The 14,544-nt window shown below is 31.6% G+C and overlaps 1 protein-coding gene across 2 annotated transcripts in view; it reads right to left on the bottom strand.

Annotated features, from left to right (window-relative positions):
• The window catches only part of MS3_00007518 (uncharacterized protein), a gene marked incomplete at both ends in the record, with an annotated part of 36,150 nt that extends 32,823 nt beyond the window's left edge, over positions 1-3,327 (bottom strand). Inside the window, one exon of one of the 2 annotated variants that reach the window (XM_051215806.1) lies at positions 517-3,327. In XM_051215806.1, the coding sequence (XP_051066340.1) occupies positions 517-2,950 (2,434 nt within the window). The remainder of the gene's footprint in view (positions 1-516) is intronic. The other variant, XM_035733292.2, reaches the window with a different exon arrangement.
• Between the last annotated feature and the right edge of the window lie 11,217 nt (positions 3,328-14,544).

The following is a 14,544-nucleotide window of genomic DNA, read 5'->3' as shown; positions in this document are numbered from 1 at the left end:
ACTAAACAATTAAGAAACAAACTAATCCTTTCTAAAAAAAAATACAAACTTAATTATTATTTAAAGCACTCAATCATTGAGTTAAATAGTCGTAAACAATATGAAACTAAGTAGATATATACAATTCACTGGATTCATCACACTTGATCTGAATATATGGAGAGAACAAGATAAAATGAACAAAGTATTAATTAAAAGAGTGGGAATATCATCAATTTGTAGTGAATAAATAAAGTTAATGAATGAAACTATATTTTTTAATAGTTGCTATCTAGAAGATGATCAAAAAATCCATCTACACTACTGAGATTGACTTTGAATCATATAATATAGAATATAGTTATTATATAATCCCAGATCAGAAAGTCTACAGTATAAATCGATATGCGTATTTCAATCATTTCGTTACTCACTAAATGAATACTTAAGATTGACACCTTCAAATATACACTTTTCGAAATAAAATAATATGACTCATAAATTGCTATAACTCATAAAAATCTCTTTAGATCTTACTTCCACCTGATGATCTACAATCTGATGGTAGATATTCATCACATACTGTATTAATTCGATCCATTAGATTATTATTAGCATTGTTAATAGAATTATTATTACTATTGGTAATCATATGATTACTGACAAATGAATAAGGAAAATAAGTTGATTGCAAATTTGTTGGTGTTAATGTCCCATTAGTAATTACTGTTGGTTTTGTGGTTGTTGTCATAGTGTCTATCGTTGTATCTGTTGTTAATAATAATGATGAAAACATTGATGACGGTTGTGTTGTTGTTATCGATGGTGACGACGACGATGATGATGATGATGATGAAATCAAGTTGAATGTTGATAATTTCATTGGTAAATTATTCAAACATGGATTATTCGTATGATATCTATTTAGTTGATGTTGTTGTTGTGGCGGTGGTGGTTGATAGGGATGATGATGCTGATGCTGAAGATGAGATGGATGATGAACATGTTGATGATGATGATGTTGATTTTGATGGTGATTGTGATGATGAGGAAAAGTAGGAGCACTAGGGGAAATCGGAAAATTATTCATGATACTAGTTTTATTATTCATAGTCTCATACATTAGAGTTAATGGAGTAGGGAATCTTGATAATACACCAGTTGATTGTTGTTGATATAACTGGATTACTGAATTACTGTCACTATCACCACCTCTCTGACCACCATCACCACTAACACAATCATTATCATCATCATCATCATCACTATTACCACTATTATTACCATTAATGTTATTATTATTACTGTTTGTATTAGTATTTATGACAGTATTAGTAGTATTTGTAGAAAAAGTAACGTTTGTCGAACATGTTGTAACAAAATTTATTGGATTTACTGGAAATTGTTCTAAATGAGATTGAATTGAAAACTTAGAACTTTCTAAACTTGTTAACAAATATGGATTTTGTAAATGATATAAATTAAATTTATTCATTTGACATAAATTATTATTATTAATTGAATGATCAATTATTGATGTTGATAATGTAGGTAGCATAGAATTTACTGTAGTAATACAAGAACTGTTTGGAAGTGTAGAACAAACTGGAAAATCAACAGATGATAAGTTGGAACATGTAGTTGTACTGACTGTCTCTGTAATAGTTGTACATGCGAATGGCATAATTGGTATTGATTCATTATGATATAAATCATGCCTATCACAAGTAGGTTCATTCATATTGATCACGGAATTCAGTTGATACATTGATGATGATGTGGATGATATTGATGGTGTAACAGATGGGATAGAAGTAGATATTAATGACAATAATGATGATGATGAGGTGGACGAGGAAGAGGATTTAATTATCAACAATGAATCATTTGTCGATAGATTTACGTTTAATTCCGAATTACGTTGAGAATTTAATGACGATTGATTAGTATTATTATAAAAGTTAATATCATTGTTTAATATATTTGAAGATTTAATTCTATTCTCGACAGAATTAGACAACTTAGAATGTTCTATTTCAGAAGATAAATATTGTTCATTATTAGGATTATTATTTAATTCATGTTCAGTTAACACTGAAGGTGATGGTGTTCTACTTGATATTTTCCTTGCTGATTGTTGTAGATTGTTTAATGTTGAAATATTATTGGTTTTCATTGGTTCTTTCATAGTCGAAAACAATTCTATCATGCTTGATGACGATGATGATATGGATGTTGAACATGTTATGTTCGTTGAATGCGATAATGTTGCAGTGGGAAGATTCAAAAATGTAGACTGTACAGAGTCTTTATTTTCATTTAAATATTTATTCAATGATACATGATCATAATAGATTGCCTCATTATCTTTTTGATTAGATTTATTAATTTTATTATTAACAAAAGTATTTAGTGTATTTGATGGAAAGTTTTCAGTGTTTGTTAAGCTTATTTGTTCATTAGAACAATCAACAGATAGATTCGCTGTAGGTTGTTCATAGCAATTCGATATTAATTCTGAAAGTCGATTATTCGTCAGCAATATAGGTGAAGATTTTGGGGCGTTCATTACATTAATATTACTGTTATTATTAGCAGTAGGAGGAGGAGGAGATATAGAAGTAATGCTTGATGCCTTAGTAGTATTTGATGTACAATGAAATATTGACGGTGGTAATTTGGGAGAGGACGGATTGGGGGCTGAAAATGTAGATGATGCTTGATAGTTATATTTAATTTTTTCAAGTATAGTATTGTTATTATTATAGTTTCTATTGATTTCCATTTGACGTGTTTCTATTTGTTGCGTTGTTGAGAGATCATAGAATTCGCATGCTGTTGAACTGGGATTGCATGTATTCAAGTTAGCTTTTTGCGTCACTGTTGTTGGTTGGTAATCACGCTGTCCTCTACGTAAATCAGTACAATTTGATGAGTCTAATGTAATTGGACCAATAGTCTGAAGTTCCATTCCTTTATTAATCAGTTTATTGAAATTTGTTCAAATATGCAGTGTACATAAATATTTATCGGTTTATTCAACTATTGGATTTGTCCATAACGTTTTCTTTTTAATTAATCACTTAATAAATCCTTAAATGAAGATGCCTGAAATCCAGATCAGTTATTTAATATTATTGATATATTTTTCAGACCGTTACTTCCATGCAGGCTAAGTACAATTCACTTGCATTACCTCCCTGCGAATTTTACAGAGAAAAGGGTGGATGAAATAACCAATCTAACTGATAGAATATTTATCTTTCTTTCTCGTATAATCCATTGGTTAATTTGGTAATGCGATAACCAATGAAAATCTCTCTTAGTTATCTTGACCCGCCAATATTATTTTTAACCAATCATCTGGCCTATGAAACAGCACATGTGACCTAATATTTTATGTGATAAAAAGGGGGGTATTTCTATTATAATTTAAAATTAATATTCAAACAGTTAGCCTGCTTTGTAGAATGAAGGACTGACCAAAATTTATTGACAGTATATTTTATTTGGTTATTAGTTATACGAGATGTAACCGAAAAATATAAATTCAGAAGTCACTGATAACATTAATAAAGTAAATTCAGAAATTGTTCTGCTTATTGGAAATAATTACGAAACAGAAAATAATTTGAACTTTACATTCTTTGATGCGTAGTTTACTCAATGAATAATCATACTGTCGAAAATGATGATAAAATGTTAATAAAATGAATATATTAGGAAGACAAAAGCCTAGGTCACCACTCGGAATTTCTGACAAATGATGAAATTCTTTTGAGTCAGAATAAATATGCATATCATATCTGTCAAAATAAATTATCCAACAGGATAAGTAGATTATTATACAATAAACTGTTGGAATACGTTGTTAAATGTAAAAAAACTGTAATTTATTAACAGTTCACTGATATTAACTTAATTGATGTATTTATATGTTAAATACATCATCTTAAATGTATCCATCTTTTTCACTAATACATCTAAATAGGATTATAAGTTCCTATTCTTTCAGGGATGAATCATGAATCAGGTTTCTAGTTTTCAATGTGGTTTCCCAGTTGATTTCAACTTGAAATGAAAATTACTTACAATTACAGAATATTTTGTAATGCTTTAACAAAATTGATTTCATAGTAATAATAATAATAATAATAGTAATAAGAAGAAGAACAATAATATACTCAATACTGTATACTGGCAGCTCAGTAGATAAGTCTCATCATTAAATTAAAAATCTACAAGAATGATAAATACATATCTCCAACTATGAATGCTTTTGATAAGTATTAGGTTAAATATTTCGAAATTTTAATACTTCTGCGTATATGCACAGATGTTAATATATTTGAGTTTTGCACTAATGTATAAGAAAATTAAGCTGTAAGTAAATGGAATGATCATTACATAATTACAATAAAAATTTCCTGTTCGCGAGCAAGATTTCTGAAGAAAATTCATATTCATCACGAATTTAAAGAACTATTCAGCAATCTTACTAACAAATGTCAATATCCCACGTAATACCCTATAATCTCTTCTTCCTTCAATGAATCATACCAGACAGACAATTGATAGGGACCAGTTATACTTAAATCTATCAGTAATGAATTTTACGGAGATTATTTAATTTTTAGTTTAAATCAAAAACTCGTCATTTTACTATTCGTTTAAAGCAAGCTCCATGATAAATCGTGATATAAGTGATAAACTAATCAATTAAGTAACTAACTATTTATCTATATGTCTGTTGATATATATATATATATATATATATATATATATATATATATATATATATATATATAACAATCTATAGGTTAAGTATTTATGTGTAGATTGCTTCAATCTTTAATTATTATCAATGTCTTCTATAAGTCACAATAGATTTTTTCGATACACAACTTTTTCTGCAGAGATTTGAATGTCATAGATTTATTCTCAAAGATGGTTTGGGATTCACTTTCCTAAGGGATTTGATACAAGGACCAAACAGTTATTCAACATAATGATTTTTATTGTTTCGCTAGCTGACCCCAATCCATGACGAAAATATATCTATCAGTTGATTTTAATGGTCTGTGAATTACAGCATAAACATTTTTTGCAGAATTTATGATTTTAAGAGAGAAATAGTAAAAATATTTGTAAAATATATCTGATATAAATAATCAATTTATACTTTTTCAGATTCATTCTTCTAACAACTATCAATCAGCATAAAATTTAAGTTTACCGTCTTCTGTCGATTGTATTTAGGTAAGTAATACATTTTTTTACACTTTGGTAGAACACAGATTTTATTTAGATCAGTAAATCGAAAAACTATGGAAAATTTTCTGTTACTTTTGATTAAATTTGACTGATTCAACTCTACAATAATCGAAAAGACATATGTATGACATATGTATATGTGTGTTATCACACATAAATATGAATGTAACTTAGAACTGTCTAAAATGACTTGAATGTGTCCACTGCCCATTTAAGACTTTACACTAGTCAGTTTGTAACATAATATGATTGTCTTCAAGATATATTATCCATGGGCAACTCTCTCTCCTACACTTCAGACTTGGTTGGCTTCATAGATTATTGCTTCTCACCTAAACATTGGAGCAATATATCTCTAAAAATATTACTCATTTGTGAGAGTGGCAATTATTAATGACTGACGTGTTTAGTGAGAATCTGTAAATATGAGAAGAAAATTTTTGTCATAACTCTGATTTAAATGAGAACACAATTTATCTATAATGAATTAATCACTTTATCATTGACTAATTGTTGAAAAGTAATAACTGTACTATATATACGATACTTCAATCTGTAGATATAAGTTGTAAGTGACACCAATCAGAAGTGGAATGCCCGGCAGCAGAAGGTTGAGAAGATTGAATTGAAGAGAACAGCGATATAAACAATATAACTGTAACAATAACAGGAATGAAGGAACGATGAAGTTTGTAAGGAACAATTGATGGAGGGTGTGCAAATGAAGTACTTAATGTGCGATTTTCGTATTTCACCAAAACATTCTGTAATTTAGTGTCAACCAATAAACTATTTGTCTTCATCTGAGTCCACGTTCACTACACTAACAGTTATCTTAATATTTTTGACTTGGTATATTTATGATATGAGCCCTGAATACCAATTTTTACATCCGTTATATTGTTGATTGAGGTTTTTGAATCGATTTCGTTTGTAGTGATGAACAGATATTAGTTACTATTTACACAAATAGTATGTCGTGACTTGTTCAATTCACTAATTCCCATCACACAAAATCACATTCTAACATCAGAGCTGGGAATTTATTTTTTTGAAAACTTTGACTTTTAACAACCAGAAACCCAAAACCGATCTGAAATTATATAATTGTTGAAATTAACAATTTACTTTTTTATCTGTTGAATGATGAATTAAAGTTGAATAGACTGCAGATTCAATTCTAAGCAACAATTAATATAAGTACATGGAATGCACAGATAATGTGGGAGACAGAGAGGATCAGTCACATACCAACGGAAATGAGGAGATGCAACTTGACGGTTTTCGGAATCAGCGAGACCAATTGGACCCAAGCTGGACAGAAAAATTTAGATTCGGTAGAGATGTTACTGTACTCTGGTCACGAAGAGGAAAATGCTCCGCATATTTAGAGAGTTGCTCTGATGCCGTCCAAAGAAGCACCAAAAGCACTCATGAACTCAGGATCATCAAATCACACTTCAAAACAAAGAAGGAGGGAATCGCGATGAATTTTATCCAGTCTTATCCACCCACCAATGATAGCAACGACGACAATAAGAATCGGTTCTATGAGAGGTTATAATCAATCATATCGAGGTGCCCAAGAAAGGATCTCACCATCCTAATAGGAGACTTGAACTCCAAAGTCGGAATGGACAACACCGAGTATGAAGATGTCATGGAACGACATGGACAGAGTGGGAGGAAGAAACGATGATGGGGAGAGATTTGAATTCACAAATTGGTTATAGACGGCACAATATTTCCACACAAACGCATGCACAAAGCTACATGGTTATCATTGGATCACACCACGGAGAACCAGATCGATCGTCTTTGCATCAGTAAAAAATGCAGAAGGTCAGTGGAAGACATGGAAAGCAGGAGAGGAGCTGATATAGATTCAGATCACCACCTGGTGATTTCCAAGATGAAGCTGAAGCTAAGGAAACACTGGACAGCTGGGGAAACAACATTACAAGATTCAGTACAGCCTTCCTTCAAGATACTGACGAACTCAACCAACTGAAAATAACTCTCAACAACAAGTTCCAAGCCATAAAGGATCAACTCAAGGAAAAAACTACTATGGAGGACCATTGGACAGGGATGAAAGGAGCTAACTTCAACGTGTCAGGAGGTTCTGGGCCGCATGACGCATCATCATAAGGAATGGATCTCTATCGAAGCCCTAAACAAGATTCAGGAAGGGAAAAACAAGAAGACAGCAAATAACAACAGCCAAACAAGAACGGAGGAAGTCAAAGCACACTGAAGTATACAAGATAGTGAAAAGGAGAATTAGATCTGACAAGCAGAAATACATGGAAGAGCTAGCAATGACAACGGATTAAATTGCAAGAGAATGAAATATGACATCTATATGACAACGAAGAAACTAGCAGGGAAATATTGTAAACCAGAAAAACTGGTCAAGTACAAAGAAGGCAAGCTAATCACAGAGATTCAAGAACAGATCTACGAAACATTTTTAAGAACTCTTAAATAGACCAGCTCCATCGGACCCAGTGGACATCGAAGCAGCACACAAACCCCCCTCCTATAGACGTCAACTAACCAACAATAGAAGAATTGCCATGTCCATAGGATAAATAAAGAGTAGGAAAGTAGTAGGACCTAACAATATACCAGCTAAAGCACTAAAGACAGACATAGAAGTAACTGCAAAAAAACTTCACACTATTCAGGAAGATTTGAGAGGAAGAACAAGTGCTGATGGACTGAAAAGAAGGACACTTCACCAAGATACAAAAGAAAGTAGATCTCAGCAAGTATGAGAACTACAGAGGCATCACACTACTATCGGTATCAGGAAAAGCTTTCAACAGTGATACTGAACCGGATGAAAGATTCAGTAGACGCACAGCTTTGATATCAACAGACTGGCTTCCGTAAGGATTAATCATGTACAGACTGAATCGCAACAGTACGAATCGTAGTTAAACAATCAATTGGATGAAACTTGTCACTATAAATTAACTTCCTTGACTGTTAGGTGTTTGACAGTGTGGATAGGAGGACCTTATGGAAAATTCTTCGAGACTATGATGTACCTGAGAAGAGCGTCAACATAACACAAGAATACGATGGACTGCACTGCAAGTTGTACGTGGAGGAGAGCTGTCAGATGGAATGTAAGTGAAAATCAGTGTCATACAAAGCTTTTTACTCTTGTCCTTTCTCTTTCTTCTGACAGTCGAATGGTTTATGAAGACTCCCACATTTCAAGGGAAGCACGTATTACAAGGGACATCTTGGAATCAACAAAACGATTTGAACTTCACAGATGACCTAACTCTTCTCTCCCATATACAACAACAAATACAGGTGGAAACAACTAATGTAGCAGCAGCCTCTGAAGCAGCAGGCCTCAACATACACAAGGACAAGAGCTAGATCCTAAAATCTATCACAGAGAACACCAATCTAATCACGATTGATGGAGAAGCTCTGTAAAATGTGGAAACTTTCCCATGTCTCAGCATCATCACTGATAAACAAGGAGAATCTGACGCAAATGTACAGGCACGGAGTATCAAAGCAAGGAAAACATTTCTACAATTGATGAGCATATACGATTCAAAACAACTGTCGGCCAACATCAAAGTCAGATTCCTCAATACAAGTGTTTAATCAATTCTACTATACGGCGCCAGAACTTGAAGAACTACCACAACCAGGCAGGTAGGACATAAATTTTGGACACCATTAAAATGAATCACGAGACAAGCCCTAACTTGGAATGCTGAAGGTGAAAGGGAAAGAGGAAGACCAAAGAACATGATGAGTTGAGAAATGGAGGCGAACATGGAAAGAGTGAATAGCAACATATATATAACCTAGTAATGTCACAGAAGCCATAAAACTTAATAAAGTAAATTAATGCGTTAATCCATGCATAAAATACCACAGAAATATAGGATGGATGGTTTTCCAATGCATAATATTGGAACAACGTAAATAAAGTAGATCCTCTCTCTCTTTTGATATGTATGTATAAACGTGTGTATGTATGTACTTATCTATGTGAACTTATTGTCGACAAAAGAGACAGATAATGAATATCAACCCTTTAAATCTTTGTGAATCAGTCAGTTAACAGAAAATATCGCTGAATCCACTTTTCTTGTTCACTTCTGATACATTCTTTCAGTTAGTCTGTTTATCTCCATGCCATAGCGGTGTAATAAAAATGTCAATCAAAAAAAGTTTATATATATACGTGGCTGTGTTAGCTGATAATACTATCTTTACGTTGTAATAAAACATAGTTATATATTGGAAATTATTGTCTTTTTTTACATTTTTCGCCTAGTGGATACAAGTAATTCAGTGCATAACTGTGATCAAATACATTTTTTTCCTAAAAATCATTGACAACTAAATAAAAAAGACCAGCTCACTTCTGTATTAAATTAGTTGATTTATACCAGTGGAATCTAGGACGTGCATTTTATTCTATTCGGGACCCGTCAGCTAGACCCAGTAGTTAAGTAGACGTGTTAGGCGTTTGAAGCGAAATTACCGGGTCTGAGTCTTGATGAGCGCACCAATACTACGGTATACGTACATCCAGCTGATGAGTTTCAACAAGGAGGAAATGCGTATCCTCGATTCTACAACAGTGACTATCCAACTCGGATTAATTTGCTTGAGAATCAAAGAGAACATCGAAGCATTCAGTACAGGGGTCTCATGTGTCAAAACAGAATGATCAATTAAAGTCCATAATACTAACGAGAAGATACAAACGATCAATACAAATGTATATCCTGAGGTTTCAAATAAATTGAGCATTGAGTATAAAGTTATCCTGAAGTTTAAAAAAGGGATTACTAAATGTAACATATCCCTGAATCTTAAGTTTATGAAAGAATCTGACTTCTAGTTGGCATCCATGTTTGAATGATCGTCACTTTATTTTATTAAAAGCGTGAGGATAGCTCACTTATAACAGTGGATGAAAACTACATTGCATCACAGATTGAGTAAAGCTGAACATCAGGACCATTAGGAATCGTCTCAATGATTTAATAATATTGTATATATATATTATGATAATTGCAAATCACATAAGTGAGTACTTTTAAAGTTTTAAAATACAAGGGGACAAGTATCCACCACTTCTTAGATCTAAATGAATCTGGATCTCAATTTATGAATTAAACTCTTCAAAACTGTAAATGTGTACACCTGACACAAAGTGAATTATATTCAAATTTATGCTACTTATGAGTAAGCTATACCTAGAGTGAAATATTTAAATTATGACTTTTAAGGGTGATTACTTATGGGGTTTGAGATAAGTTTAGTCTTAAGATAGCTTTCATGTTGAATCATATACTTACTCATAAATAGTTTCGAGGTGATTTCCTAAAGTTTCATAAAGAACTTATGATCGATGGAATCCGACCATTTCAGTAGTTAAACACTTATGTCAAGTAATTGTTAGAGATGAAAACGTGAACCATTGGGCCCCAACTTATGTATTTAGAAAACATTCACAATGAGACCTAAAGGTTTTGGGTGTTTTTATGCTGCACCAACACGAAGCAGATATACAGTAACCTTTTGTTTGATGATGTCCCACCTGAGATCGTTTAATCATGAGAAGCTGACTTATTTGATGAGTGAAAATGACATCTTTACAATCAAACCATTCAATCCAAAAAAATTGGTATCTTAAAATTTCCCCCCAAAACTAGATTTGTTTATCATTCAAAAATATATTATATTTTATTTATCATTTTTCGTACTGTGTAAGCTACATCTTCATATTAATGACTGTTAGATCTATCGAAGCGTCCAAGCCACCCGATTGGGATACGCGCAAAATCGGAATTTCCAAAACAACGATTTGTTTACAATAGCGGTTCTTACCTTAAACCTACCCTGGTAATATTGACTTATTATCCAGAGCGATTAGGTTTGCTTTGTGTTCACATTATTATTACTCTTATCATTATCCTTATCTCCTCTTACCCTGTTACCTGTCTAGTTGACCTTTTATTTTTATATATAAGTGCTCTTAACAAGTATATGTGTGACCAGATTGTTCGAAATGCATTGCGCTAATATATCATACAGTTCTGATAACATTCGTCTTCTAATATCATTATCGAAATTTATCAAAGGGACTAATTGTTTTAAATATGAAAAATGTTGCGTTTGAACAAATGCGCAAAACTGTGGATAACCGGTACAGTGATTAAGGTACAGTAATTAAAATGATAAATACAATGATAAGTACAATAAGCGTTATAAGTATATGTGAACATTTCAGAATATTACACTTCGAATTGCGTTACATTATAAGTGTAAAAATTGTTGGGAATACAACCGCTTACTGAATTTAAATAAGTAGTATAAAACAATATACGAAGGAGCGGAAAGGGAGCGATTAGGAACAATGTAAGACAAACTTAACAATGACATAATATTAACTTTTGACAGTCATTTCTGAAATGACCAAACGGGACACTAAATTCCAACAGTATATTATCTGTCCTTATTTGAATTACACCCAGTAATTAAAGACTTAATAGTTATGATCTCAACGTCCATTTTGAAGAGTTCTTAGCTGAATTCATATTAATTCTATCAGATGGTCTTATAGTTATTGAAAAAATATGTTATTTAAATTTTCATTTTCCATTATTAGTGGGAAAATACAAATAATTATAAACGGAGTGTTAATTCTTCACGTAGCTGCAATTGTAAAGGGCACCAAAAGCCAAAATGTCAATAAAAATTAAAAGATATCACATAGTGATCTTTAAAAGAAAAATAATTCTCACGTCAAACAACTGGTAAAATATATGCGAACAAAATTAGACCATATTTAGTTCGCGCGCGAGACCGAAGGCCCTGGGTTCGAGTCCCGATAAAGGAATAGTGGGTATGCACTGCCGAGGAGTCCCATACTGGGACGGAACAGCCGTCCAGTGCTTCCAGGTTTTCAATGGTGGTCTAACATTGATCAGTTAATGATCTCAACTATATATTTAGTTAGTTGAAATATATTCATGAACATATTACTCCCACTATTTTCATTATGATTAATTAAAAAGAGAAAATCTATATTACAAATTAAAATTCTGCCATCCGTATACTGAAGAAACATCAGTTTGATGTAAATTGTTGACCGGTATAAATACTATACAAAAAAGTAGGATAAAAGCAAATTATAAGAGCACTCACTGGTCAATAGCATCGTTAAAACAGCCGACGTAAAATTTGTAGGGAATTTCTATACAACTATTTGTTTGAGTCTTTGAAATGATTATATTGAATAACCAGTTGTTTTATATAATCTAGTTAGCAACAAACTCTATTGATACAGGTCTAATGATATTTCATTTTATTATGAAAATTAAACATCTTGTTATTTTAGTAAAAACTGATTTTACATTCGTATCTATACTTTGTCACTGACAATAAAATACATCAATATGAATTTGTTTACATGTAAGAATAACCATTTTTTTTATAAATTTTATTCCTTATTAGTGTAGACTAAAAAGTCATATTTCACATTATTGATTTTATAATAAACAGGTTTCCAATTATGCACTAGAAATGAACACTTTAACTGTATAGTTAAATAATGCAAAAGAAGTTGAAGTATTGCTGGCTTTTTTTCACTTATGCATGTTATGAATCGAATTTGGTTATCATACTGTGGCTGTATTACTAACTATACTTGGAACTAACACAGAAACACTTCTAGTTCTGTGAAATTGAAAGTTGTGAATCCACTTAGATTGATATTCTTAAGTTATGATAAGATGAATAGGTCATAACTGTTTAGGTTAGGCACTAAGGATCAGAATTATTTAATCTTACATTCAGTAATTTCACAGCAGCTGAATAATCAATATTGTAATTTAGGTTCAGCTAACTGTGAACCGTGACTTTAGCTGATAATACGTTATCGTTAACCTGCGAATTTCAACAGCAATTCATTGAAGAAAATAACAAATAATAACCATAATTGTTTAATTCAATACCGTATGTTTGATTGCAGTGAAGAATTATCTGTATAAGTATGCAGTATTTTAACAAATCAGCATTTAATACCTATTTAACTTGTTAATATTCACAAAAATATATGAAAACATCTTTTAATATTAGTTAGCAGGAATTAGTCTTCATCCGTAAACGTTTTTCTTTGGTCACATTTTGTCATCTCATAATACATTAGACGTTTGAACTACTTTTCATTTCTCGAAAACATATGAAGAGGAAAACAAACCAAACGCCGTGACAGTGCGGTTTGAACTTGATGACTATTATTTAATACATGATATCAGCTTATCATAAAAGTGTTTTAGAATATCGAAGAGATTAACATTAATGATTAGCCAATCAGAACAGACTAAAAATAGGAACAATGAATTGTAATATTCGTACAGTTAAAGAATAGGTGATCTGCAAGTACGAGGATAGAGGATTTTCAAGAAAATAGCCATAATGTAACCAGAATGTTTAATGAAATGGTAAAATAACATGTAACACTGACTAAATCCATATTTCTCGTGTATTATAGAGACGACACAATAAATTAAAAATCAGTCGGTTTGATGTTTTCTTTCCAATTCACCATAAAACAAATGTGCATATTAAATAATAACCTGAAAATGACCATATTTTATTCAACAGTGAATAGATTTCTAAAAAGGAATTGGAAATCAATACGAATCGGACTTTATGTTAAAAAATAATTAACAGTATTGTATTAAATTTAGAGCAAGATTGTGCTAATCTTTGCTTTCTACGGTCATTACGATAGTTTAATATGAGATATTTGAATAGTAAATATAACAATGTTATTACAATATGCTGTGAGATTAAAACCAACTTTATTGAAATGTTAGACAACAATTGGGAACGGATGATTAAAAGGCCTAACAATGAGATTGTTTACCGATAATAAGATGATGTGGTTAAAATTGATAAGAATAACAGACTCATTCGGAATACATATTATCACGTATAATGCTTTCCAAACACAACGATCATATTGCCAGTAAAAAGAACAGTTTATTAAATGGTTACTAAAAATGAAATAAATACATACTAAACAATTAATAGTAGAAATATAATTTGCTTTAAACACGACATTCTCTTAATGGAAGCCATTTTATTTACATTGAACTTAGTAAGACTAGTAGGATTTCTGACCTTTCATGTAGTTAAGATGAACTATGAATAGTACTATGCTTTAAAAGTTGCAGATCACCGAAAAGTTCTATATCTATTGATTATTACTATATAAGTACTCAAGAT

This window comes from Schistosoma haematobium, chromosome 4 (genome assembly GCF_000699445.3).
Source record: "Schistosoma haematobium chromosome 4, whole genome shotgun sequence".
Classification (NCBI taxonomy): Eukaryota; Metazoa; Platyhelminthes; class Trematoda; order Strigeidida; family Schistosomatidae; genus Schistosoma; species Schistosoma haematobium.
This window is presented reverse-complemented; position numbering and strand designations above follow the sequence as displayed.